Below are 25,454 nucleotides of genomic sequence, written 5' to 3' on the forward strand. Positions count from 1 at the left end.
TTGTGAAGATTAGATGAAATTGTAGTGCTAAATCACTTTGAAAAACTTTGATAATAATTTTTCAGTAGATGATTATTTTCATCATCATAGTGTGAACCAGAGTTGTCATTAAAAAGAATGAATTAATAACCAGAAAATAAGGGCATAAATTGGCTTTTGAATAAGAAGCGATGAATTCTGTGAATTGTAATAAAAGTTGAGGGTATGGGTATAGGCTAAATACAAGATCATGCCAAGTCAAACATAGGACATGGAAATAAGTAACTAATTCTATCAATGTTACAAGGCAAGAGTCAGCTATTAATATTATTAATAATAATAATATTACAAATTCATTAACATTAATATTAATGAAGAGGACTCTAAAAGTGATGAAATAAAAACTGCTGAAGGAGAGGTGGGTGATGTTCTGGTAGAACTGTGGGTTGAAGGCCAAGAGATGCATAATGGAGGAAGAGTTGGTCATCATGTGGAGTTGTAAATGAAGAATCTAAATTTAGAGTGGTGTAGATCAGTTGAAAGATTTTTCCTGACTCCACACAGACCAAGATCAGAAGAAATAAATGGCAGGTGATTCCTGGCTGGAGATTATGTGTACTAAAATGAAGGCAGATCAGAATTAATCTGTCTTATTTATAGATACTCTTGTATAAAAGAATTGATTTTTGGAGTTCAGGCTCACAAGGAAATCTAAGTGAAGAAGAAATATTGGAATCAGCTGATGTGTTTAAAATAGTGAAGTTCACTGTAAATAGCACTGCACATTTTATGAGTATAGATAGGTTTAAGAAATTGTAATATTTCATTTGAAGGAAATAAGAGGTGACATCAGGGGTGTATTTTAAATTACAATTATGGCATAGTTTTGAAAAATAAGATCCTATGGAACCCAGGAAAATAATAAATCAGAGTTAAGAAGTTAACTTTGTTTATAGATATTTTGTTATTTTTGTTGTCATTAGGTGATTCACTCACTCAACAAATATTCCTTAAGTGGCTAGTCTGGGCCACAGGCCAGGGAGATGCAATGGAATGCAGTCAGATAGTTTCCACCCTCACACAATGTATTATCTGAAGGGGCAATTAGATGTATACGCAAAGGATCGCTAAGTACATGTGTAATTACAAACTCTGGTTAGTGATAGGAAGGAAATTGCCCTGGTTTATGTCCGTTTATAGCAGAAGGACCTAAGTTGGAATCAGGGCCTTTGCTTGGGCAGGACATTGATGGTGGAATGTAAAAGATGAGGAGGAATTAGCTAGGTGAAGTGTCTTCTTCCTAGGAGCATTCCAGGCCTAGGGAACAACATGTGCTCAGGCCAATGACAGGAGGGGCACGAAATCTGGTTTACCCAAGAAAAGGTCTAGAGGGCAGACAGCAAGGGCAAGGGAGGCTAGACGCAGCTGGGCAGGAAGTAGGAGCCAGATAAGGGAAGCCCGCACTAACAGCTTGGTATTTATCTTAGGAATGTTCAAAAAGCAAACTGACTGTAGAATGTTGGTAAGATGATCCAACTGTCTCTCTGGTTACAGCACAGGGAAGAGTTTGGAAGCGAGAATAGATGTGAGGGAGGAAGGAAGTAATTTCAGTAGTTCAGAAGAAGGCTACTAATATTTGGGGATAAGATGTTAGTGGTGGAGATAAATAAAGTAAATATATTCAAGAGACAGACATATAAAACTTAGTCATTGTGAAGGGACAGGAGGTGATGAGGGAAGGGGTTGGGGAGCAGAGTAAAGCAAAGGCAGGAGTAGCTAATGACTTGGGGATCCCAGCTTGTACAAGAGGAGAAAAGATAGAACCACTGAGTGAAATCAGGAAGATACCTTGTGAAAAACTGATGAAATCAGTGACTTTTAGAAAGTAATTTCTTTTAAACTCTGTAAGGATTTTTTTTAATGGAAAATAGAGCTTGTCTTCATTATCAAGGTATTATGTTTTCAATGACACAATATAGTTACATTTTAAAAAAGGAAAATAATGCCTTTGTCAAAAAACAGCCAAAAAAGCTAGCAAGCTTGTCATTTTGAATCAGTGAAAGCAGCAATGAATTAAAATATCAAAATTTAAGGAAATCATGAAATATTTATTAAAACATGAAATGGCTACACTTAAAGTCTATTGTAAAGTTGGATGATGAGCAAAAGAATTTTTGTGATTTTTCAGTCTTAATAGCCACTGCCTTGATGTTTTAGCAGCAACACTGAGGAGTAAGGCTCAGCGAGATCAAGCATCCCATTTTTCAATGTATAATACTTGATTGGAAAATGTGTGTTTGGAAGAAAAATTCTAAGATGAGTCAATGATTTTTGTGGACCATAGCTTGAGATTCATAAATTGTTGACAAGGATAGTATTCTCAGTCATAAAAGCCTGTAGAGATCTTTTGTATCATCATTTACTACTTGAAAATATTTTTTTCTTGGGAATATTAAGCAATTTCCTTGTCAAATATGGAAGACAGAGTATGACTGTCAGAGTGGTACTTTAAAAATTATAACAAGTAGATCATTTGTAGGTTTCTTACAACAAAATAATTATCTGTTGGATGTTCAATACAGGGCGAAAAAGGTCCCCAAGGCCCCGCTGGGAGAGATGGAGTACAAGGCCCCGTGGGTCTCCCGGGGCCTGCCGGGCCTGCTGGGTCCCCCGGAGAAGATGGAGACAAGGTTGGTGTTCTTTATTCATGTTAGTACCTCCTGGGAAAAAAATAATGTGTTTCAAGAATCCTAGATTTTTAATCCTTTTTAAGGTTAGATGACAAATCTAAAGATATCTTTTGTTTCAAAGTTTTATACATCTTCCATGTGCTCAAAAGTTTTATTTAAGAGGTTAAGAATTACTATCTATCCCATGAAATATGGGGGATGTCAACAAGAAATGGGACTATGTACAAGAGCAATGATAGTAAGAAATAAATAGCAGATGCCAAAATTGCTTATTTATTTTTAAATATATATGCTTCTAAAATAAATGTGAAGTTAATGTAATGAATTGCTTGTATATATTTAGCCCTTGTGCCTTGGATATTGCAGAGTAAGACTTAAGAATGAACTGTATGTGTATTTGATAATCCTGTACTTTTCTATCTTTTACTAATATATAAAGATCTAAGCTCTTGATTCTGAATGTATAGCTATGTTGTTAAATGTTTGAATTTAATATATTTTCTAATATTATTGTGAAATGCCATGACAAAATTTGTGAACCAGAGTTCTAATAATGTGAAACATTTAGAATACCAGGAGAAAACAATAATTTTTGGTGAATGTGTAATTATAGTTGTGTATAAATAAATGTACTTTCATTATCGGTTTATAGTGGTGCCATTTCAGATAAAATTGATTTTGTGAATTAAAAATCCAGTTGTAGTATTCGTCATAGCTCAGTTGACTTTTGTTTGTCTATGTCTTAATCGATACTAGAAAATGAGAAGCAGAGGGAACCCAGGCTTTTACAGTTTAAACAGTAACATTAAGTGCCAGCATGTATTTACATTAATGTAAAATTTAATAATGAGATGATAGCAATGACAGTGCAGTGGCAGGTATGACATATTAGAGATAAAACTTTACCTCAAAATTTGAAATACAGGGTGAAATTGGCGAACCGGGACAGAAAGGCAGCAAGGGTGACAAAGGAGAAAATGTAAGTTTTCTACTTTTTATTGAGGGGGCATTATTTATTTAACATCTTTTGCTATTAACCATGGATATTTTTATTAGTACAACTTACCTGTCCAAAGATTATAATATCGATACTATATTACCTCGGTGGTAACTGTTTGGTTTGGGCTTCAGTCAATGCTAATAAAACTTCTTTGCAGTTATGTACATTCAAAGATATGCAGTAATCCCAACCCTAAAAGCCTCAGAGATGAAGACTCCAGCAATTTTACCCTCTATTATTAGATCAAATTTCCCTATGGCTTAAAGGCAAATAAAATCTTAGTGTTGTTATGAAAATAATGTTGACCTGGTAGAAACCTGAAAGGGTCTCGGGCACCCAATGGTCCATGGACCCCACTTTCTGAACCACTGCTATAAGCCATTTTCCCAACATGTGGCAGTTATGATAAGGAACAATATAATGCAATGGCTTTTTTTCTTTGCCTGGATATTTTATAATGCCTGATCAGTTATTTACATGAAAAAACTACAGTTATTTACATAAAAAAGAGACATGTAACAAGAAATATTTATGCATGTAAGACTCACAAACCTATTAAAATCTATTACTCAAAATAAGAAGTTCCGGTATACTTAATAGATAACACTGAGTTTACATACATTTAAGTATGAAGAAAATGCTTAATTTTCATGTATCACTACGTTCTGTATATACAGAATCCCCTGCATCCTAGTAGTCATTTAGATGATAGCATATCGACAAACTTTTCATGTACTTTTTCTTACACATATCTCATTAAAGAAATTTGGTATTTTGAAACTTTTCAAATGTGAAACTTTAACATGATTTATGTTTGCATAGAAATCAATTTTTAAATATTCACAACGTTGAAGATATGAGTGCTTTCAATTGCTGCCAATTTAAAATTGATTGGAAAATGGCGATCTGAGTCTCAAGGAGTAAAGTAAATAATGGTGGACTGCATTAAGCGCAAAAGACGTTTTTTGGTTTTTTTCCAAAGAAGTGTAGATGCCTAATAGATTTTGATCGGCCAAAGGTTCTGCGCTAGAAGCTCTTCTGGCTTCAGCTTCAAAATGATTGATTTTTATCTCGCTGCAGGGTCCTCCTGGTCCCCCAGGTCTTCAAGGTCCAGTTGGTGCCCCTGGAATTGCTGTGAGTATTCCTCTTCATTCAACAAATCTAAATCCTTACTGTTCTCTTATTAAATTTATCAACCGTCACATAGCCAGTTGATTTCACATGGTGATAAGTTTATTTCTATGCTTAACATTGAATGAAATTCAAATGATCTAATATAGCTAAACAGGCTGACATTTACAAACAAAAAACATTGTGACTTCATTTAAAAATAGATGGTAATCAGTTGAGAATTACTTCATTTGTAGTAAATTCTGAACATTGCTTTTTCCTATTAGACAGCTTTTACTTGATATACATAAGAAAATCAAAGCCAGGGGCCGGCCGAGTGGCACGTTGGTTAAGAGCTGGCTTGGGATGCCAGAGGGCCCCGGTTCGGATCCCACATATGAGGGACTATTGACACTAGTGACACTGCCCTCCACAGCTAAGATGCTGAACAACAGCTCGACCTGGAGCTGGGCTGCCCATGAGTCACCGGCTACGGCATAGGCTGCAGTCCCTGTGGCAGTGGGTTGCCATGGGCAACCATATGAAGCCAGCAGCCAGCGTGAGCGGCCAGCAGCCGCAGTGAGCGGCCATCTAGAAACCCGGCGGCTGATCTGCATCGCCCGGGAAGAGCGCAATGATGGTGCCAACTGGGGCCAGTGAAGCAACATCCTCCACAACTAGACTAAAGAGCAAAAATGACAGCAACTTGTCTGTTCCCCTTCCCCCAATTCCCCAGTGCTGTTCCCATTCCCCCAATTCCCCAATAAAAAAACTCTTAAAAAAAAAATCAAAGCCAGTCATAATCCAGAAACAAAGAATGTAAGCAGAAACAAACAATGGTATATTTGTAGCAGATATTGGAAATTTAATTGACTTTTCACTTAGTTATTTGTAAATGGACCGGCTTTGGTTAAATTTAAAATGGCGATGTTTTAATGATGACTTGTGTTAAAATCGTGATGTTTCCAGTTTGTGTTCATTTTTGTTGCTGTCCTCTAGGGCGGTGATGGTGAGCCAGGTCCCAGAGGTCAGCAGGGGATGTTTGGACAAAAAGGTGATGAAGGTGCAAGAGGTTTCCCAGGACCTCCTGGTCCCATAGGTCTTCAGGTAAGATGCTCTCTTATTATTTCCACCTACTTCTCATACCAGGTTTTCTGGTGAATGTAAAATAAAACAGCACTCCTTTTTTCTATCTAGGAACTTTAACACAACTTTTAACCATAAAGACTGTTTTATTTAAATGTATGACTAAACTTCAAGTGCCTTTTATCAGTTTTTATTCATTTTTCTGAAGCTGTATCAGCCCTGGTTTAGCCCCACCTTAGGTATTGCATTTCCTTTCTTTATTATTTTGTTTAAAAAAAAGGAACTACAACCTTATTTACGTCTGATAGTTAAAAGTAAGATATTAGAAGTGTTCCTTCACAGGTCCATTAGCAGGAAAATTGGTACTTCAGATGGCTCGCAGAAAGTGAAAGCGTTTTGAGAAATAGCAAACTCCCAGTTGCAACTATGAACAGAAACTGCCAACAGTAAATGTTAAACAATAATAGGTAAAATAAACACACTAACAGTAAAGTTATCATTTAAAATAACTTATTTAAAAGTATAATTTGTATTTTATAAAGCACATTCAGGAGAGGAAATATAAAGTTGTAAAACATTGTAGGCTAAGAAATTTTCATTCAAGTATGTGCAACAACTGGATTCAGACAAAACACTAAATAATAGTATCAATTCCAGGTTGTTTTCCACCCTCCCATGTGATGTTCACTGCTCCCTACAAACTTTTAAATCATCTAGCTTTTCTTTTCTACTTGCTCATTCTGTACCTATCTAGTGATCCTGTAAAAGATTATAAAATTGTAAGTAATATTTGGGTACCATATGGATATAAATTATGCCACATTAGAAATTTTGGAAATGTTCAAAATAAATCATCTAGTTCACTGTACTTACAAATTTATGAGGCTGTAAAACAGTAAATAGAAATTGAATTTGTGTAAATTTAATTTTTTATCTTTGTTTTCATGAAGTCCCAGAATACTGATTTTAATATTAAATAGCTTATATATGTATATATAATTGTACAAATTACATTGTAAACAATATAATTAATTATATTTTCACAACTATTATTGTTATAATACTCAATGAATGCCTACCAGTGAACATATTATCATTTTCTGCTTTTCTTTTAATGCCAAAATAATTTCCGTTAAACTTGGGAAATGCAAAACTTCATTTTCATATTCATATTTAACTATTTTATACTTATTACACAATAATAAATAAGTAATCACAAGTACTACATATTAGGATGTGTGTGAAACACATTTGAAAATAACAAGGCATTAAAAATTATATCACCAATGGATATGTTACCATTCATTTTCTGCTTTTTCATTTAACTGATTACTCTGAATTCTATAAGGTTGTAAATTAGAATTTGCTTCTCATGATTAAAGAAGATGACTTGTAGCTTATATTTATAAAATATTAAATGAAAATTATCTTTATTTCTAGAACATAAGAAATGGGCTCTTTGATGATAACTTGAGAAATCAATTCACCAAAAAATTGATTATATTTTCCCACAGCTATCTTTTTAAATTGGGAATCTGAAAAGATGCTAATGTAATGAATATATTCACACTTGATCTACATACTTTATTTGAGTCTTCATGGATGAATAGATAGTAGCAATCATAATAGACATAAATAACAACAATCTAATATTCTGTTTGCATGACTTGATTTTCAGTTTGATGTTTACTATTCGTCTACATAGGAAGGAGACATATAGAACGAGAGTTCTTGGCCTAAATTCATTCTTGTATTTTATCACTTAAATGGCAAATTATTTTAAATTAACAGATCTTAAAAGAGACTCTTCATGTATAAATTACTCCCTAGGAGAAAGTTAGGAGATATGAAAACTGATTAACACTGGAGTGCCATTTAGCATTTAATTGATAACATTTAATTCTCTACAACAAGAGAATTTGTCTCATTGTGTCTCCAATAATTTTAGTAATAAGAATGTTCTGTCTTAATCGACTCAAACTATAATCAAACTTCATCAAAAATCAATAAATATTTCAATATTTTTTCTACTGGGAGGTTCCTATTGAGTTAATATTAGGAATAATCATACACATGAAGAAAAGATGGCAATGCAAAGCTGGGCTTGGTATAGAAATAAAAGAAAACTATGAACTAATATTTATATACCATTCAACTTCGGTATCCCAAATTAGATTCATTCCCTACTAACGAATGAGGTGGAAACCTGGATAAAATATAGGGAATGTGAATGTTAATTAATATGGTGTTTTCAAAAACTTAATTATGTCTAAATTGCAATACATACTACTAAAGAAAATGGACTTAAAATGAAATATTTAGTTCATCTGTGTTAAAATTCACTTGCATGTTAAAGAATTTAAGTTTGTGTGCTCCATCAATGAATTAGAATCTCTGAGGTTGGAGACCTTGGAATTTAAAATTTTATCAACCTCTCCAGGTAATTTTTAAGCAGACTAGAATCTTAAACACTACCTGGCTATTTCTTGTAGCAACTTCTCTAGTAATTCTAGAAGTTACCATCAGATGATAGCAACTGTCTAAGAAGTAGATATGACAGGCAATTTTCCTAGACATCTAGCTGACATTTGAGAAGAAAAAAATGAAATCATGGTATATGTTACTCATTATTAATTAGTAATTAAAATTTTCAGTAATTAATTTGGCAAAATGAATATAGACCAAATTAAAAAAAAAAGTTTATAAATATACCTGGTAAAGCACCCTCTCTCCACACTGAGAGTAATGTGGAATTGGTAGGTCATAAAAACAATTTGGGGGGTTATTACCATGATTTAAAAAATGAAATTTTTAAGGATAAGTAAAATAGAATAAACATCAAAGATCATCATGTATGCACTATTTTGCCTGGGCATGGTTAGGGAATAATAAATCGAATGTATTTATTACTGTAACACAGAACCACTGCTAAACAATTATATGCCATTGAATATTAAATAAAATGGATTTGAGAGAATAAAGGAAGTATAATAATCAGGCTTTATGGCCTTGTGGATTTTTAAGATTCAGAAGTGGAATTAACAGGTCAGAAATTCAGAAGATATTTACACCCACAAAAATGTATTGGAATATTTATTTTCAAAAGAGTTTTGTCAAATTGGTATCTAACTGTAAAAACCTGACCTGTATAGGGTGTTCTAAAATAATTTGGTACAAGATTTTTCAGAAAATCTTTAAAATGACAGTCCTATATATTACTCATAAAAGATGGAGCAAATGATTAAGTGTTCATAAATTATGTATTTAGTTCTTATAACTAACAAACAGTATGACGGTATACAAAGCATTTTTTTTGTAAATTTAAATATGAGATTTTTTTCATATGCAGTCAATACTTACTTGCATTATAAGTATTTTGACATATGCTAATTTCTGAATCTTAATTTCCATATTAATTTTAATTTCAGACTTCATGTATAATTTTATTTTACGTTAGAAATTGGTAAAGAGTTTATTTTTAAATAGGAATAACTTTTATTATTATTATTTTTTTAATTGTATTTTCATAGGGTCTGCCAGGCCCACCTGGTGAAAAAGGTGAAAATGGGGATGTCGGGCCTATGGTAAGGTTTTATTTTTAAGTATTTGATAGATATTATGAATTTCTACATTATTAATACCTTTCTTATGATTTATTAATATGAGCAAAATAGTCCTAAAGGCTATGATTTTTCAGATTGATGCCTCCCCTTTCCTCTACCCATCTTCCACCATTGAAGTCTCTCACATCATCTTGAGTCTCTACTTTCTTTTCCTTCTCACTTTGGAGTAATGTTATATACACATATTATCCCTTGGTTGATTTATTGTTTTATATATATATATATATATATATATATATATATATATATATATTTATTTATTTATTTATTTATTTATTTATTATTATTTTTGTTTTAGCTGAGCCATCCTGCCACCTGTTGGCAGCTCAGCGGCTGCTCAGCTCGGGCCGGGAATCCATCCGCTGTTGCTCAGAGCTCAAACTCTTGAGCGAGCTCTTAACCAACTGAGCCACTCGGCCGGCCCGATATATATTTATGCAGTATATATTTTCAAGGTATATATAAATGGCCACACTTTAGTTATTTATTAGTACTTAGCTCTGGACCTTGATGTAGAGCCATTAAAAAATAGGTAATAGTCACTAAGGATTTGAATAATTAGCAAATGTTACCACAGTGTTAAAAATTAATTGTGTTTTAAAACGAAGCCTTAATTTAATAAGGAATCCTGTCTTTATTAAAATGTTGTGACATAATAATTCCCACTGATTAACCCTGGCTTTCTGCTTTAAGTCTAATAGTTCAACTGAAAATTTGAAATACATATATTTGTTTATTAAGTATTACATTGGGTAATGAAATAATTAAGCAAGGTAATTGGAATTAATAATGAAATGTAATTAACACATTTCCTAATTGCTTCTTTCATTCAATAAACATTGCCTCAATTTTTACTTCCTCAAAATACATTTGATATTTTTACAGTTGCATGTTAGATTTTATTTTATTCAAATAAATGATTCTTATCACAATAAACTGAAAAACAAGGCACATAATAAACATTACTATTTCAAATAACCAATTAATATTCCAAGCAGTGTCAGATACATAGCAAGCTTGTTTTAAAATATGATTGCTATGTTTTCCTAAACATTAATACATTCTCCCTGACCTATGATAATAGCTAATAGTAGACAAGTCTTTCAAGCATGACAATAAAATGAACTGTGACCTTTAAAATATACTAATACCCTGGTGTTGACTACAGACTAATCACAACTTTGAGGTAAGGGATTGTGGCCATCAGTATTTTACAAAAAAATGCCCAAGGTAATGATAATGTACAAGAAGGAGAGAAAACCATTGTTTTTAGGAAGATAATTAAATAGTTAATCTTATTTCAATTCTTACATAGAACATGAGAACTGATACACACACAAAAAACCCCCAAAATATACAAATAAAAACTCTCTATAGAATTAATGAATTCTAAATCTTCTCATGTACTATTTCTTGTTCCAACTTTATGTTCCTTTTATACTCTTGCATTCTAGCATATTCTAGCATAAAATATTTCTAGTGCTATTATGAATTTATCATAGCACGTAGACATTGCTAATTCTTAATCAAAACTTTCCCCTGCAGTCCTAATTTCCCTGTAGCTATATGTAAAAAATCATTTGCTAATGTGATGTTGTATCCATCAAGAATATCTTATAACCCTGACATGCTTCACTGACTATGATCTTACAGGCTGAAACTTCTTTTAGTTTTCTTAATCACAAAATGAAAATATCAGAAATGTATTTGAGTTTGGTCCTTAATATTCCTCTCTTACAGGGTCCACCTGGTCCTCCAGGCCCAAGAGGTCCTCAAGGTCCCAATGGAGCTGATGTAAGAACTGTGAAATATGTTAATTATTTTGAAGTTATATAGGTGTCAGTATTATTGAATGGCAGATAGTATCTAAAATATAATGGAGATAGTTACACTATTGTTAAATGTTTATGTGTACAAGAGCTCAAGCATCTTCTCACTCCATTTCATTTTCCAGGGATAGAAACAGGCTTTATAGGGAACTAATCACAAATATAAAATAAATACAAAGTTCAGATTAAATATATATTTATTGATAAGTGAGAAATATTAGCTATATTATAATAACTACATTGGTTCAGTTCAACATACTTAGACTGTGACTTGCATGCAATAACAGTTCAATGTTACTGAATTATTTCAAATTTAACCTTTATCTTTTACAAGTGCATGAGGAGATGGTTTGTAATTGGCTTTGATTGTACTAGCCCAGGTCTGTACTCCAAACATCCTTTATGTAAACATCTATAATCAGTAACTTTTATCTAAAAGTTGTACATTTTATATTTTCACTCTATAAAATATGTTAGCGTAATTATGTGCACTTCTCATCATGTAAAATGTTTCCTCTCAATTATACAAAGACAATCTCCTCCAAGCTTAGTAATTAGCTCACTGTTCCAATATTATAGGATTTCAAAATGTAATGCCATATTTATCTTGTTGTTACTATTAATATTAACAAATTTATAGACTTTGATATGATCTCTCCTCCTGACTTTACCTGTTCACAATAAATAAGACATTTATTCTTGTTTTATTTTTCTTCTGTTATGCCTGCTTTTAATCCTAGCATGCCAGAGTGGGTAAAATAGATTAGGAGCAGATGTACTAAAAGAGCTATTAGTTTTTAGTCCCCCTTAAATAATTTAAAGGCTAAGAGATGGTTTATTTTGTGTTTAGCATGGATTACATAACTCCTAACCAGAGTCATATTTTGTCTACTACAAAGATCTATTGGGTTGTCGGAAAAGTCATGACACATTTTTGCAATAAAAAACATGGAAAAAATACGTCATGACTTTTCTGACAACCCAATACAAAATTATCCTCTAACTATGATATGTTCAATGGTCAGAAAGATTGAATTTATGTTCTGAGTATCAACTGGCATGACTAGATTTGGAAATTCTCCTGACTTATCTTCAAAATTATAGTGAGTATGAAAATCTATTTAATATAATTAAATTATATGCTATCCAACTAATTTGATAACAAGAAAGGGCATCATTTTATCACATCCTTCAATTGACTTGGGGTATTCTATTATATATTTCTTTCTCTTTGAGAAAAACTAGATATATACTTATGAATTTCTTATTTTATGACAAGAATAAGAAACACTGTTTCTTTTACTACAATGTAGGGACCACAAGGACCTCCAGGATCCATTGGTTCAGTTGGTGGTGTTGGAGAAAAGGTAAGGAAAGTAGAGATATACAGCTGGAAACAGCAAGAATTGAGGGCTTTGATAATATTGGCTAATATTTTAAGTGCTTCTAATAGTACTATCTTTCCAAGTGCTTTACACATAGTTATATGAATCACAACTAACTCATCAGCTCTAATAATGAAATAATTAGAGGTAAAATAATTTTGAGATATTGTGTTTTTGATTGCCAGGTATTGTGCAGAGTAGTGTACATGGATTAGTTCATTTAATCAACACAACCAACTTGTGATGATGGTATTGTTATTACCAGCATTTTAAAGCTGAGAGGCCTGAAGTTCAGAGAATTTCAGTGATTGCATCAAGGTTTTGTCATTAGAAAGTGGCTGAATCAAGATCTACTCCAACCCATGTAGGTCTGAGTAGACTAAGTGTCTGTAATAATACTCATTACTGAAAATACGAAAGATTGGTTTATATAACTGACTTAAAAAGGAAAAAGGAATCCTTCCAATTACAAAAGAATTAATCACTCATTTTTGTCATATTTAGAGTTATATTTTTAGTGCTAACAGTATGACCTGTCTTTCGCACTTTTCAAAATAGTTGGCATGTGCCATAACATCTGGACTCATAATAGCTTCCTTTTGTTATGAACATGATTTCATTTAAAATATCTGCTCTTTTTTATGAAAATGTCAAAATGATTGCCTGATTTCTTATTTATACATTCATTTCTTAACACACTTTTCAAAAACCTGTCATTAATATTTGCTTCATTTAAAAAATAAAATATTTGCCAGTTTTGTGGGATGGAACTTAAATTTTAAACCATAAAATATTATACAGTGTAAACAATGTAGAAATTTTTTGAATTTACTAGTTATTAATTAAATGGTATCAGAAGTATAAACTTATTCTAGCCATAAAAAGTTCGGTTGTTCTCAAAAAAAATTGACAAATCATATCTTGGACTTAAATTCGTTGAATTAAAATATTCAACTCTCAGAAAAAAAGCAATGTAATAGCATTAGAATATAATATTTTGATGTTTATTTCTGCTCAATACCACATTTTAGTATTTTGATTGACTCTGGTTATTCAAATAGTTTTACAATTACTAAATTTGAAACATTTTAAAGCTATTTAATTCGTACAGCATTGCCTAGTTTTTTGATTGAGTAGCTCTTTGTTTATATTCTTAAATTCAAAGTTTTGCATTGAAAAGATACAGATGGGCTGGGGGTGGAATTGAAAGAACATTTTCATTGAGTTCAGTTGTCGTAGGAGAAACAGCAAAAAAGACAACTGTCTCTGATGGTGTCACTGTGTTAGACAGGTGAAGACAGCCTCATACCTTTCCTCTTTCTGCCCTTTGCATCAGCCCCCTTTGGCTCTGATGCTGACTACATAGTTGTGGAAACTAGTCTCTAGTTTTACTTTTGCCAACATAGCAAATTCTAAAACCATTTAACAGTCTTTTCAGCTCACCTTACTTGTTTCTTAAAGCTTTCGGGTACAGTGGAAACACTTTTAAGTACTTCAGTTATATCTTTTATCCTTTTATCCTCTCTGTAACTCTTGGATACACACATGGAAGCCAGATGCTTGGAGTTTTGGAAAACTCCCTTTCCGTATTGATTCCATTTGTTTAAACCCTATCTGGAAACACCTTGCCAACTCTTGAGTCTCAAGAGAATGATTCAGTAAATCAGGATGGTGATTCGACTTCTTATAATTAAAATGTAGCTGATTCTAAATTGATTACATTAAAAATTAAAGTTTTCATTTTTCTGTATAATAAAAAAATTTCTCCATGACAGCAAGATAGAAAAAAACTCTAATATTAATTTTTTTTCTTCAGAATCTGGGGTAATATAATTTGCTGTATAGTACAGATTTCTGATATCAGCTTTAATTCTGGTTGAATACTTACCCAATTCTATTTTTAAAAATGCAATGCCAGTCACTATTTTAATGAAAGACAGATAGAGAGAGAGAGGAGAGAGGAAGATGGAAAGAGAGAGAGAAAAGCTAATATCCTTTAGTTATGATGCATTTTGCTTAAGTATGTTTAATCTTTTTTCCATGTAATATATATTTACCATAGATTCTTCACTTCAATAATCTCCTCAAAACACAGACATCTATCTGAACAGTACCTCAAGATTTAATGCATATTTTATGATTTAGGCATACAAAGTAATTTGCTGTCCCTTCTGAAGGGAGCTTCAGACTGAACAAGTGTGTTATATAAGTGTGATCAAACCATATAGTGAATGATTAAATTAGCAGTTTTAATTAGTATCTAAATACCTCTATGTATCTTATAAATACTATTTTTCTTTAGACCTTTACTAAATATATTTTATAGTTTTATTAAAATACTACCAAATTATTTGCTTATTTGTTATAATGATAAATTGAATTCATAATTTAGTACAAAAACAATTGAAATTGTTTAATAAACTCTGATTGAAATTATGATATGAATAGTGATGCAGCACAGATACACAATTTGTTAGGAAACATGCAGCCATCTGTTTTGTGTGCTTTGATGAGAACCGTAGCATGCAACCTATCCAGTTCTGTCTCCTCATCAGAGAAATAATAATATTGAGGTCAGTAATAGGAGAAGTTCCTTCCTCTTATTAAAGGTTTTCACTGCTTTTTAAACCATGTAATGATTTAAGAGCTAGTATAAAATGTCATGGTTATCATTGAAGGCACTTTTACAAATGTAAAACATCGTTTCTGTGTTCTGATCCTCATTTGATCTCTTCTTTGTAGGGTGAGCCTGGAGAAGCAGGAAACCCAGGGCCTCCTGGGGAAGCCGGCACAGGAGTAAGTGCTGTCCTACCAGCAATGTAGGGTGTCCAGAAATTTCTTTTCGGGCATTTTACACATGTAATGATTCCTAGCTGTAATTCAGTTGTTTGCTTTGTCTTTCCAACCTATTAAGAATAATCACAAATGCAGAGCCTTTCTGTTTAATAATTTTGCATAGTCTCTGCATATTTTGATTAACATAGAACTTGCAAAAAATCACATTTGCATAAGTTGGAGCATTAAAATTGGGCTGTTTATTGCATCCATTTTTTTGGTGGACTGTCCATGAAAGGAAGAAACGAACAAACCCAGCTACAGAAACACAAAACAAAACAAAAAACATTATATTAGGATTGTAATATTATTGTATTGTAAAATTATTGGATTGTAAAATTACTCTAATTTTGACGGTTTAAACTAGGAGTGAACTTGACTCCCACAAAACATTTGTCAATCTGGAGACATTTTTTGGTGGTCACACACGGAGGAATGGTAGCTGCTGGCATCTAATTAGTAAAAACCCAGGGGTGCTATTAAACATCTTGCAAGGCATAGGGAAGCCCCCTGCAGAAAAGCATTGTCTGACCCAATATACCAAGGTTAGGAAACTCAGATTTAAAGCTTGTCAATGAATCGTTCTTGTCTTATGTTTGGTAGGGTCCCAAAGGAGAAAGAGGAGAGAAAGGTGAAGCCGGTCCCCCTGGTGCTGCTGGACCTCCCGGTGCTAAGGGACCACCAGGGGACGACGGTCCTAAGGGCAACCCGGTGAGTCAGCTGGGTCCTCTTTAAAGTGGCATCTACATCAAAGCCACTTTGGAGATTTTCATGGATTAGAAATCATGAGACGCTGGCCTATGGCTGGTGAGACTGACTTTTAACCATTTCATATATCCATAGCATTATCAATTGATTTCATTTTTAAAAATTGCTAGCAGAAGGATAAAACCAATAATCATGGTTTTATCATGACTTTTACTTCTTAAACTTCAGAGTATTGTGACTTTATAAAAAATGATTTTCATTTTCCTTTCTTTTAAAAACATCATTCTAGGGTCCTGTTGGTTTTCCTGGAGATCCTGGTCCTCCTGGGGAACCTGGCCCTGGAGTAAGTATCATGGATAAATAAAGGAATTATTTTGGTGACGGTGTTCCCAAGGTGTCTATTGTTAATAATTAAAGAAAATTCATAATTAAGTGGACTCCCAGAAATAGAAAGAAAAACAAAATGTAACCTGCAATCACAACTACAGCAATGAAATCCGTATAGTTGGAGGCTATTAGACCTATGTTGCATGATAATTCTCTTCATTTCGGTTAGTTTTTCAGACTCTGTTCAGTTGTACAAACCAATTACCTGAGTAGCAGTATAACTATTATTTCAGAGTTACAGGATCTTTGCTTTTATCTCAGTCTCTTCTGCAATACAAATCCTACCTCAAACTGCACCATGTTTGCTCATGGTGAAAGGATGCACTAGCCTTGTATACTAATCATATCCTCTTCCATTCCTTATATTAAAAGCTTACTGTATTTTAAACTTGATGTGGTAGCAATTTGACACATCTTTATGGAAAGAGAGAGATACCACAATTCTTCAAAGAACAACTAAAAGAATACAATGCTACTTTATTTGTCCATCTGGTTATAATTTATCTCAAGGACTAAAATAGCATATTGTACCTTTTTTTCTTAAAAAAGTGAATTAATAGTGAGGAATGTCTTGGTTCATTTTTTTTGCCCATTACAGGGTCAAGACGGTGTTGGTGGAGACAAGGGTGAAGATGGAGACCCCGGGCAACCGGTAAGGAAGCACATTACTTTTATTTAATCTTTTAAAAAATCAGAAACAATAAGCCTTCCCAAACCATAACTATGTATGTACACATATTTCTGAAAGAATTATCAGTTGTATTTGAATTCCAGTTCAAAGTCAAACTTATATGGAGTGTTTCTTACTTATTGTGATTAAGAAATATAAGCAAAGCCTTCATAATAAAAAAATAAATGTAGTCATAGCACACTAATGATTTTGTCAGACTATATCAACTTCAAATATCCATCCATTTCTGTTAAATAAAAAATTATTATAAAATCACAAATAAGACTGAAACGAAGAAAGCCAGATCAGCCTGTCATTAACATGAATTACTTCAATTACTAACCTAAATGAATTCAGGTTGTATTGGCATTTTTTCCCCCCAATTTGGTAATGACACAGTAGTGGGCTTTGGCCACATGTGGTTAATTTTGGAAGGGCACTAACTTATTTAGGAGCCACAGATAAACCACACCCCTATCATAGCTTTGTCTGTAGAGCCGTCCCCACTGGTTATTTTGCAGCCAAATTGATAGAGGCTTATTCTGTGCTTATAAGACTTGCGGGTCATATCCCAGCATGTTTTATGCTCCTTGACATAAAAATTCTAGTGTTGCACAAGAAGAAATTTAAAAGTAATAGTTTTATGGTTTCACAAATGTATATGAATAGTTATTAACAATGATTTTGTTAATTAGTATGTCTGTTGGATGCTTGTCAGATATAGTAAATTAGCACCTTTTAAAAGAACAGTTTTAAAGAGAAGGAATTTGATTCACTTTTTTCCAGCTATGAAGAAGGTTTCAATATGAGTTTAACAACTCTAATTATAGATACCTAGAGGAAGGTTAGTTATCTGAAATAGGGCTGAGGTTTTCCAGGAAAGATAGATGTCGTGAAATGAAGAAAGGTTGGTAGCAGTCTAGATTTTGAAAAGTGCTGCAGGCCATAAAACAATATGTAATTGCTTAAAATGTATTTTTCACGTTTTATAGGGTCCTCCTGGCCCATCGGGTGAGGCTGGCCCACCAGGCCCTCCTGGAAAAAGAGTAAGTTTTTAAAATTCTTTATCTGAAACATCCACTCATTATCTAGTAGGTGTATATATTCATATAATGTATGTTAAGTCGTAGGCAGCACATTATAATGATGCTGAAAAATATAAGTCCTTGAGAATAGGGTAATTTCTTAAATTTGTCACAACACTTATTAAAATAGATCATACTTTAACTGACAGGTTTAATCTGTCACAATGAAAGGTAGTTCTCGCTTCTCTGTGCTTAGGCCTCCCCTCCGTACACATGTTATAAACGACGGATAGTTCCCGGAGCTTCTGCTCGTGGTGCACTAGGAGATGAAAGGTCAAAAATCCAGCGCTGCCTGAAAACCTTATAATAACCAGAATGCAGGATCAATCAGTGAGCTCAGGAATCATCAAATGATGTTAGATTGCTTTACACTGTCAAACTTCTGATTTGGAAATGGTGGCAGAATTTTAACAAAGGACTATAGTAAAATATAAATAAGTAGGTCTTGTTCGAAATATTGGCTGAAGCAGATGCTAGGAGATTGACTTTGCTTTTTCTAACTAGCGTCCTGTTTTTTTTAATCAAACACTCTCTGTTGATCTGCCTCTTGCAGCACTTATATCGGTACATTCTCCGCACCTCCTTTAGCCTATTTTCCAACCTATCCATGAATAAAATTTGTGTTACACACGCAAATATATTGCTTAGGTACAAAGCAACTGGGACCACTGTTGTTTTCTAATGCTAGCTTTATTTTAGGGCTATTTTAACACTTAACATCCTCCTATTCATAGAGTGTAAATAGGTTTAAATTTTGTCTCTTGGTAATATAAATTTGAGTCAGTATTTACAAACATTTCTCTTTGACTTAAATGAATTTAGTTTATAGTATCTTCTCTGAATAAAATGTTCTCTTCATTAACCAAGGACTTTTTTATCTTTGTTGTTGTTGTTGTTATTATTATTATTATTATTATATTTTTATGTCAGAGCCCCAAAGCAGTGTCTTGCTAGAAAAAACATATTTCAAAACAATCATTGGACTATTATTCTTTGAAAGTAATTACAAAGTATAAGATGATTTTGAAGTCTATTGTCTATTTCTGCTGGCAGTCTGAACGCCCTTAAAACTTTCCAGATGGATGAGTATCTATTCTATTATTTCAGACCTTTTAGAAGACCAATTTTATAAAATGTCTTTGAGAAATCTTGCCTGAGAAAACATGAAATTATGTTTTCTTTCTCCCATCCTCAAATGATGGGATGCTATTTAACGTAGTGGCTCAGAAGGCAAAGAAATCATACCTCCTGGCTTTTAACCGAGCTCTATCATTTGTTTACTCTGTTATCTTGGGCAAGTTGCTGTTTTTCAGAGATGGCTTACTACATAAGATAACTCATATAATATAAAAATAATAATATATGTTCACATAATAACTGTTAGTCCTTCATTATGAAAGTTACTGAATATGAGCACAAAAAAATTTATCATCTTATAGGTATAAATTATAATGCTTTTGATACAGAGGGAATTGAAACTTTTTTCAAAGTGTGGTAGCCACTAGAGGAGAGACTATATCAAAATCTATTTTGAATGTATTATTATATATATTGGCAGGTTTTCAGTTTATTCTGTTATTCAAACAGCAAGTGCTATCCAGTTTAGTTTCATTTTAAAATACGTCAAACAAATTGTTTATTTGCCATCTTTAAAAAATTCAACTAAGTACCATTTGGTATTTGGGATGAATTTTCTTAATGTGGTGACAGAGTTATGAAATGAATTAGTTTCTTTAGCTATACAGTGGTTTGTCACAGGAATTACTAATTTTGAAAACTAAATGATTTTAAAATTTAAAAGGGCAGTTAAATAAAAATAATTTACTAGAGAGTAAGAATGGAAACATACAAAATACAAAAGAAGACACTTAAATGTAAAGCAGTATATCAAATACCCCTCCTGGATTAATATGTAACCCAAAACTTCCATGCAAACTTATAACATAATTAAAATATATTTTTTAAATCTATTAAGCTATATATGAAATTATTTCAGTACAGTCGTTAATATTGACACTATTATATGCTTTCAAAACATTCATTCATATTTACTAATTTTTAAATCTTGCTAATACAATGTAACAAAATCTTCATTTTTACTATAACAGATTTTTTTAAATATTTGCATTGAATACTTTGGGATGTGCAATAACCAATAATCATAATTTTAATGATTAAGCTTCTAGAAAAACCTCTACTTAATTCAAAAATAGAGGAAATGTCATAGAAAAGTCTGCCCATATTCAGAGATTTAGATTATACTCTATACTACACCAAGACAGTGCTGTGTGATGGGAAGTCATGCATTTGCCTTCTTATTCATTCACACCTGAGTTGAACCTCTACATTTGCTACTAAAATGAGGTATAACAAAGAATAGTTAATCCCTGATTCTTAATTCTTTTCTCTTTACAATGAGAATAAGATCAAATTAGACATTGTAGATCAATGGGTAAAGGATAGACTAGTGAATAAATGATGCTGGGGCAGTTGAATATCTACATGGAAAAAATAAAATTCAACTTGATATCCATTTACAAAAAGGAAATTCTAGTTGATTTAAAATCTGAAATGTGAAAAAACAAACCTTGAAATATTTTCAAAATTTAATGGAGTTTAAATTTATAAACTTAGTCATAAATTCTGGTCACTTTGGTGTGATTAAAATGGAAATGTTTGATGTATGAAATATGTTACAATTAGAAGTTTCTGGGAGAAGAAAAGAAGTTTCTGTTTATATTGAAAATAAAAGATTCAAATAGGAGAAAATACTTGTATCGTGAGTATATAGAAAACTTGCAGAGCAAAATTTTCCAGTTTCTAAGTATGTTCTACAAATTAAGAAGAAAAACACAAACAACCAATAGAATAAATCAGCAAAAGGCATGAAAAGGTATGTAACACAAATGCTAGACAAACACATGTGAAGATGAGTAGAAGTCAGGCAAATGTGTGTTTAAATTGGCATTGAGATACCACCCACATCCATCTATTGACAAAAATTTAAGTCTGACACACCAAATGTTGGAAACATTTAAAATAATAATAATGGGGTTTATCGTATATAGCTATTGTGAGTTAACTGGTACAACTGCTTTACAAAAATTGTTTTATGTTACCCAATAAAATTTAACAAGAACTTTTCCTACCATCTTGTACATGGAAATTCCTAGGTGCATGCTCTAGATGATATCTGACACATCTTATCCAAGACACACATATAGAAAAGATAAATTCATTGAGATATATTCATAAGCTAAAATATTATATGGCAATGGAAATAGACATATTACAGTTGCATAAATCAACACAGATGGATCTCAAATAACTGGTGTTAAGAAGAAAATATATATAATAAATATATATAATGTTGAGCTGGAAAAGATATATAATATTTATATAATATGCAAAACAAAGCTTTAAAATCATGTTTAATTTCAAACACAAGTGGGAAACATGATAAAGAAAATTAAGGCACTGATGAATCAAAATTTAGGGTGGTAATTATTTCTCTGAGAGAAAGATGGTTGCCATATTTGCAAGTGCCATGTAGGAAAATAATATATTTATATGTTAAGAGACTAAGATATTTAAATACTAAGATATTAAAATACAGAGATACTCCTTATATTATATTTTTCCTTAGTGTTGTTAGAAAGTTCTTTAGAGGAGTTCTCCCCTTTTGATTTTTTATGAATTATTTAAAAATAATCTCACCAAAAAATGTGGGGATTTTCTTGGTTCCCGTTTTAAATAACAATTTATACAAATATGATGAGCTACTTTTAACCCATTCTAGTAACTTTGTTAACAAGATTAGAAAACTTTGTATCCATGAGTTATTAAGGACATGAGAATGGTGATGACTATGCATTGTTTATAAAGCTGTTTACATCCATGTTGATAGGGCAGAAAAACCAACCTTAGGTCAGCTCAACTGAACAAGTATTACACAGGTTTTCCTTTTTTAACATGTGGCGTTATTACATTTAACCTGAAAGACATTTAATAGAGTGTGTTAAATTGTGTCCTATGTTAGATTTGGATAAACTGTCAGGCCTAATTGGCTTTATCTGTTTTACACAATAATCTATTTTCTTCGCCAGAGTAAAATATATTTTTCATGGTGTGAAAGATTACTCTAGTGTCAACAATCTTATTATTAAAAGGCAGTCTAATATACTATGTTAATGTAAAGAGATTTGATTTTGGGTGGTGAACACACAATGCAATGTACAGGTGATATATTATAGAATTGTACACTGGAAACCTATATAATTTTATCAACCAATTTCATCCCAAAATTAAAAACAAATCATCATTTGCTCTGATTTAACACTAGCTTTCTTTTAAATTACAACCAACCTAACTAGTTAATTTAGTGAAGAGCTCTATCTTAATCTAAGAAAATATGACTTAGCTGAAAAATACAAATTATTTACTTAGGTCTTTCTCATCCTATAAACTGGCACTCTTTATAGCTTACTATCTGCAAAAATAGTCCAAATGCTCTTGCACTAGATTCAAACAGACCTGGTTTCAAATTCTTGTTTTGCTACCTAGAAATAATAGTGGAGTTAAGTTAATTACTTTGAGTCTCAGGTTTTTCATTTATGAATTGGGCATAATACCTAGTTTTCAATGTTAGAAATAAGACTAAATTAAATTAATAAGATGTATATTTAAAACACCAAGTCTAATATCTGGGTTTATCAGCAGCTCAACCAGTAGATGCTTTTATTTTAAGGAATTAAATATAGATTTCTAATTATGGCATCATTTATAAGTGAAATAAACACTTTAAACTAAATATACAGGTAAAAAAGGTTAAAATATTGTTTCTACTTCTGAGTTATATAAATGAAAATGAAAGTTTATTAGCAATAAATTTATCATAACTTCATAGTAAACTTAGTTTTGCTTATTGTTGAATTTGCTTTGCCATTAGAGTTTTTCAGTGCTCAATACTGAACTAACTTGGTGACACATACAAAAGTCTATTAAATATTAATTACATTTTTAAAGTACAGTACACTGTGATTCTGTTGAAATTGATACATAATTGTTTTATTTATTCTTTGGTGTGAATTCATGTAAAATCTTGTAAGACATATTGTAAAAGAATTTCTGATGAGAAGTACTGCCAGAAAGGGGAGCATTAAATTCATTACGACCACCTATAATTTTAATAACATGGATTTGCCAAATAACAGGGATTTAAAACTAGTTTGAGAAATAATAAGGTGATTAAACTGAATCCATTGAGACGGAAGTACTTGGGAACTTAAACATACTCCACACAGGTGAGGTCATTCTGTTTATACACTGGGTGAACACAGAGAACTCGTGCCTGAGGGGATATGGTTCAGAGTGAATTTTCTGAACTGAAACTGTTGGGCTGAATTCTGTCTCCACCAGCCTTTGTGTTTAGTCAGGAGGCAGCGATGTCTTTCATGCAACAGACAATTTAATATCACCTTTATGAAAAAAACAAGGACATATTCCTGTGCAATAATTATGATATCTGGTCTACACACTTATGATTTGATTAAATACAGAATTGCCTTAACCATCTATTTGCCTTTAGTCCATCTAAACAGGTAATCTAAGCAAGCTTTGTATATATTTTGAAGAAGTTAACATTTCTCCTATCCTTAGTTTCACCACATTGGAGACACAGCAGGGTAGACCAATAAGAATTTTGCCACAATATCTCATTGCAGAAGTAACAATGACTAGAAATGTGTTCAAAAGTATTATCACTTTTTTCCATGAGTGAATCTTACAAACATACCTTCCTAATAGAATATTGATCACAATGTTGCAAGTGGTGTTGATACCAAGAAACAACATTTTGACAGTTATTGAACAAGTAGGAAAATTAAGTTGTCATTTGTAATACGTGTACATTGTCATGTGTTTGTAATACTTGAGAATAAATGTGTATTTCCTTCAGGCACTAGAAGATTGTAGTTTGTGTAAATAAGCCATGAAATGTTAATACTCAAGTTATCATTATAGCTGTTTAAAACCGAGAGCTAGTTCCATGCCGTTTTATTGAAAAATAATTTTAGAGCTGACTAAAATAACTTAAACATTATAACTGGAAAATGCACTTATTACATGGAATTTTAAAGCATTCAGCTCATGTTGCCAAACAAAAGTTCACAATAAAAAATTAAAACAATAACTGATATTTTTAATTGATAGTAGAGAAAGCTTACCTTACTTAGAGAAAGTTACATCCATCTATACCTATAGTATCTGTGTGTATGTATATATCTGTGTAATATGAGTATATCCATATATAATATATATTCCCATCCCTATGCCTTTATGCATGAATGTAAATGATCAGAAGGTAAAGTGTTAGAAGGCAACAGCCTTCCCACATCTACCCATACAAAGATTCAGAATCAGAGATTGGGTTCTTAGGAACGCTTTCCTTATTGCCAAACTAGATCAATGTACCCATTTTGTACAACTATTTCATTTTTGTACATTTTTGTAGATTGGATATGATAATTTTGATGTCTGCCCTCATAACTAAACTTGGTGAACTCCTTAGGGTTTCACTTTTATTTTTTTGTATTCTCCATGTGTAGCACATTTCTGACACGTAAGGGAGACATCAATTATTGTCACATAATGGAAGAATGGGTAAATTATAGAATAATATTGTAAAGTACGAATTGTGAAGAAAGGATAATGTATGTATTTTATATAGAGGATATTTTCTCATAGCGAGGAAAATTCCATGTAACAGTCACTACTATGGAGAAGTAACTGAGGCTCATTATATTATGTCATGATTTATGAGAAATTTTCCAATCAGAACACTCTTCACTTCATGAAAGTACAGCAAGTAGTTCACTAGATTAAGTCCTTGACCCTCTGCACATACAGATACATGAGAAATAAATGACTAAGATAAGAATTTGTCCATAGGCATTATTAGTTCCCCCTCCCAAAAGGAAACATCCTTTTCTCCTACCAAAAAAAGTGTGTTATGTCTTTTTTTAAAAAAAAATGTTTTAATTAGTTTCAGGTATACAAAACAATGTAAT

The 25,454-nt window shown here is 32.2% G+C and overlaps 1 protein-coding gene across 1 annotated transcript in view; it reads left to right on the forward strand.

Annotated features, from left to right (window-relative positions):
* Window positions 1-25,454, forward strand: part of COL11A1 (collagen type XI alpha 1 chain) — a 146,209-nt gene that overhangs the window by 96,545 nt on the left and 24,210 nt on the right. The window contains exons 38-49 of the mRNA XM_019630455.1: window positions 2,562-2,669; window positions 3,595-3,648; window positions 4,750-4,803; window positions 5,779-5,886; window positions 9,396-9,449; window positions 11,229-11,282; window positions 12,631-12,684; window positions 15,445-15,498; window positions 16,141-16,248; window positions 16,535-16,588; window positions 17,231-17,284; window positions 18,295-18,348. Coding sequence (XP_019486000.1) covers window positions 2,562-2,669; window positions 3,595-3,648; window positions 4,750-4,803; window positions 5,779-5,886; window positions 9,396-9,449; window positions 11,229-11,282; window positions 12,631-12,684; window positions 15,445-15,498; window positions 16,141-16,248; window positions 16,535-16,588; window positions 17,231-17,284; window positions 18,295-18,348 — 810 coding nt within the window. The remainder of the gene's footprint in view (window positions 1-2,561; window positions 2,670-3,594; window positions 3,649-4,749; window positions 4,804-5,778; window positions 5,887-9,395; window positions 9,450-11,228; window positions 11,283-12,630; window positions 12,685-15,444; window positions 15,499-16,140; window positions 16,249-16,534; window positions 16,589-17,230; window positions 17,285-18,294; window positions 18,349-25,454) is intronic.

Source organism: Hipposideros armiger, unplaced genomic scaffold (assembly GCF_001890085.2).
Source record: "Hipposideros armiger isolate ML-2016 unplaced genomic scaffold, ASM189008v1 scaffold_915, whole genome shotgun sequence".
NCBI lineage: Eukaryota > Metazoa > Chordata > Mammalia > Chiroptera > Hipposideridae > Hipposideros > Hipposideros armiger.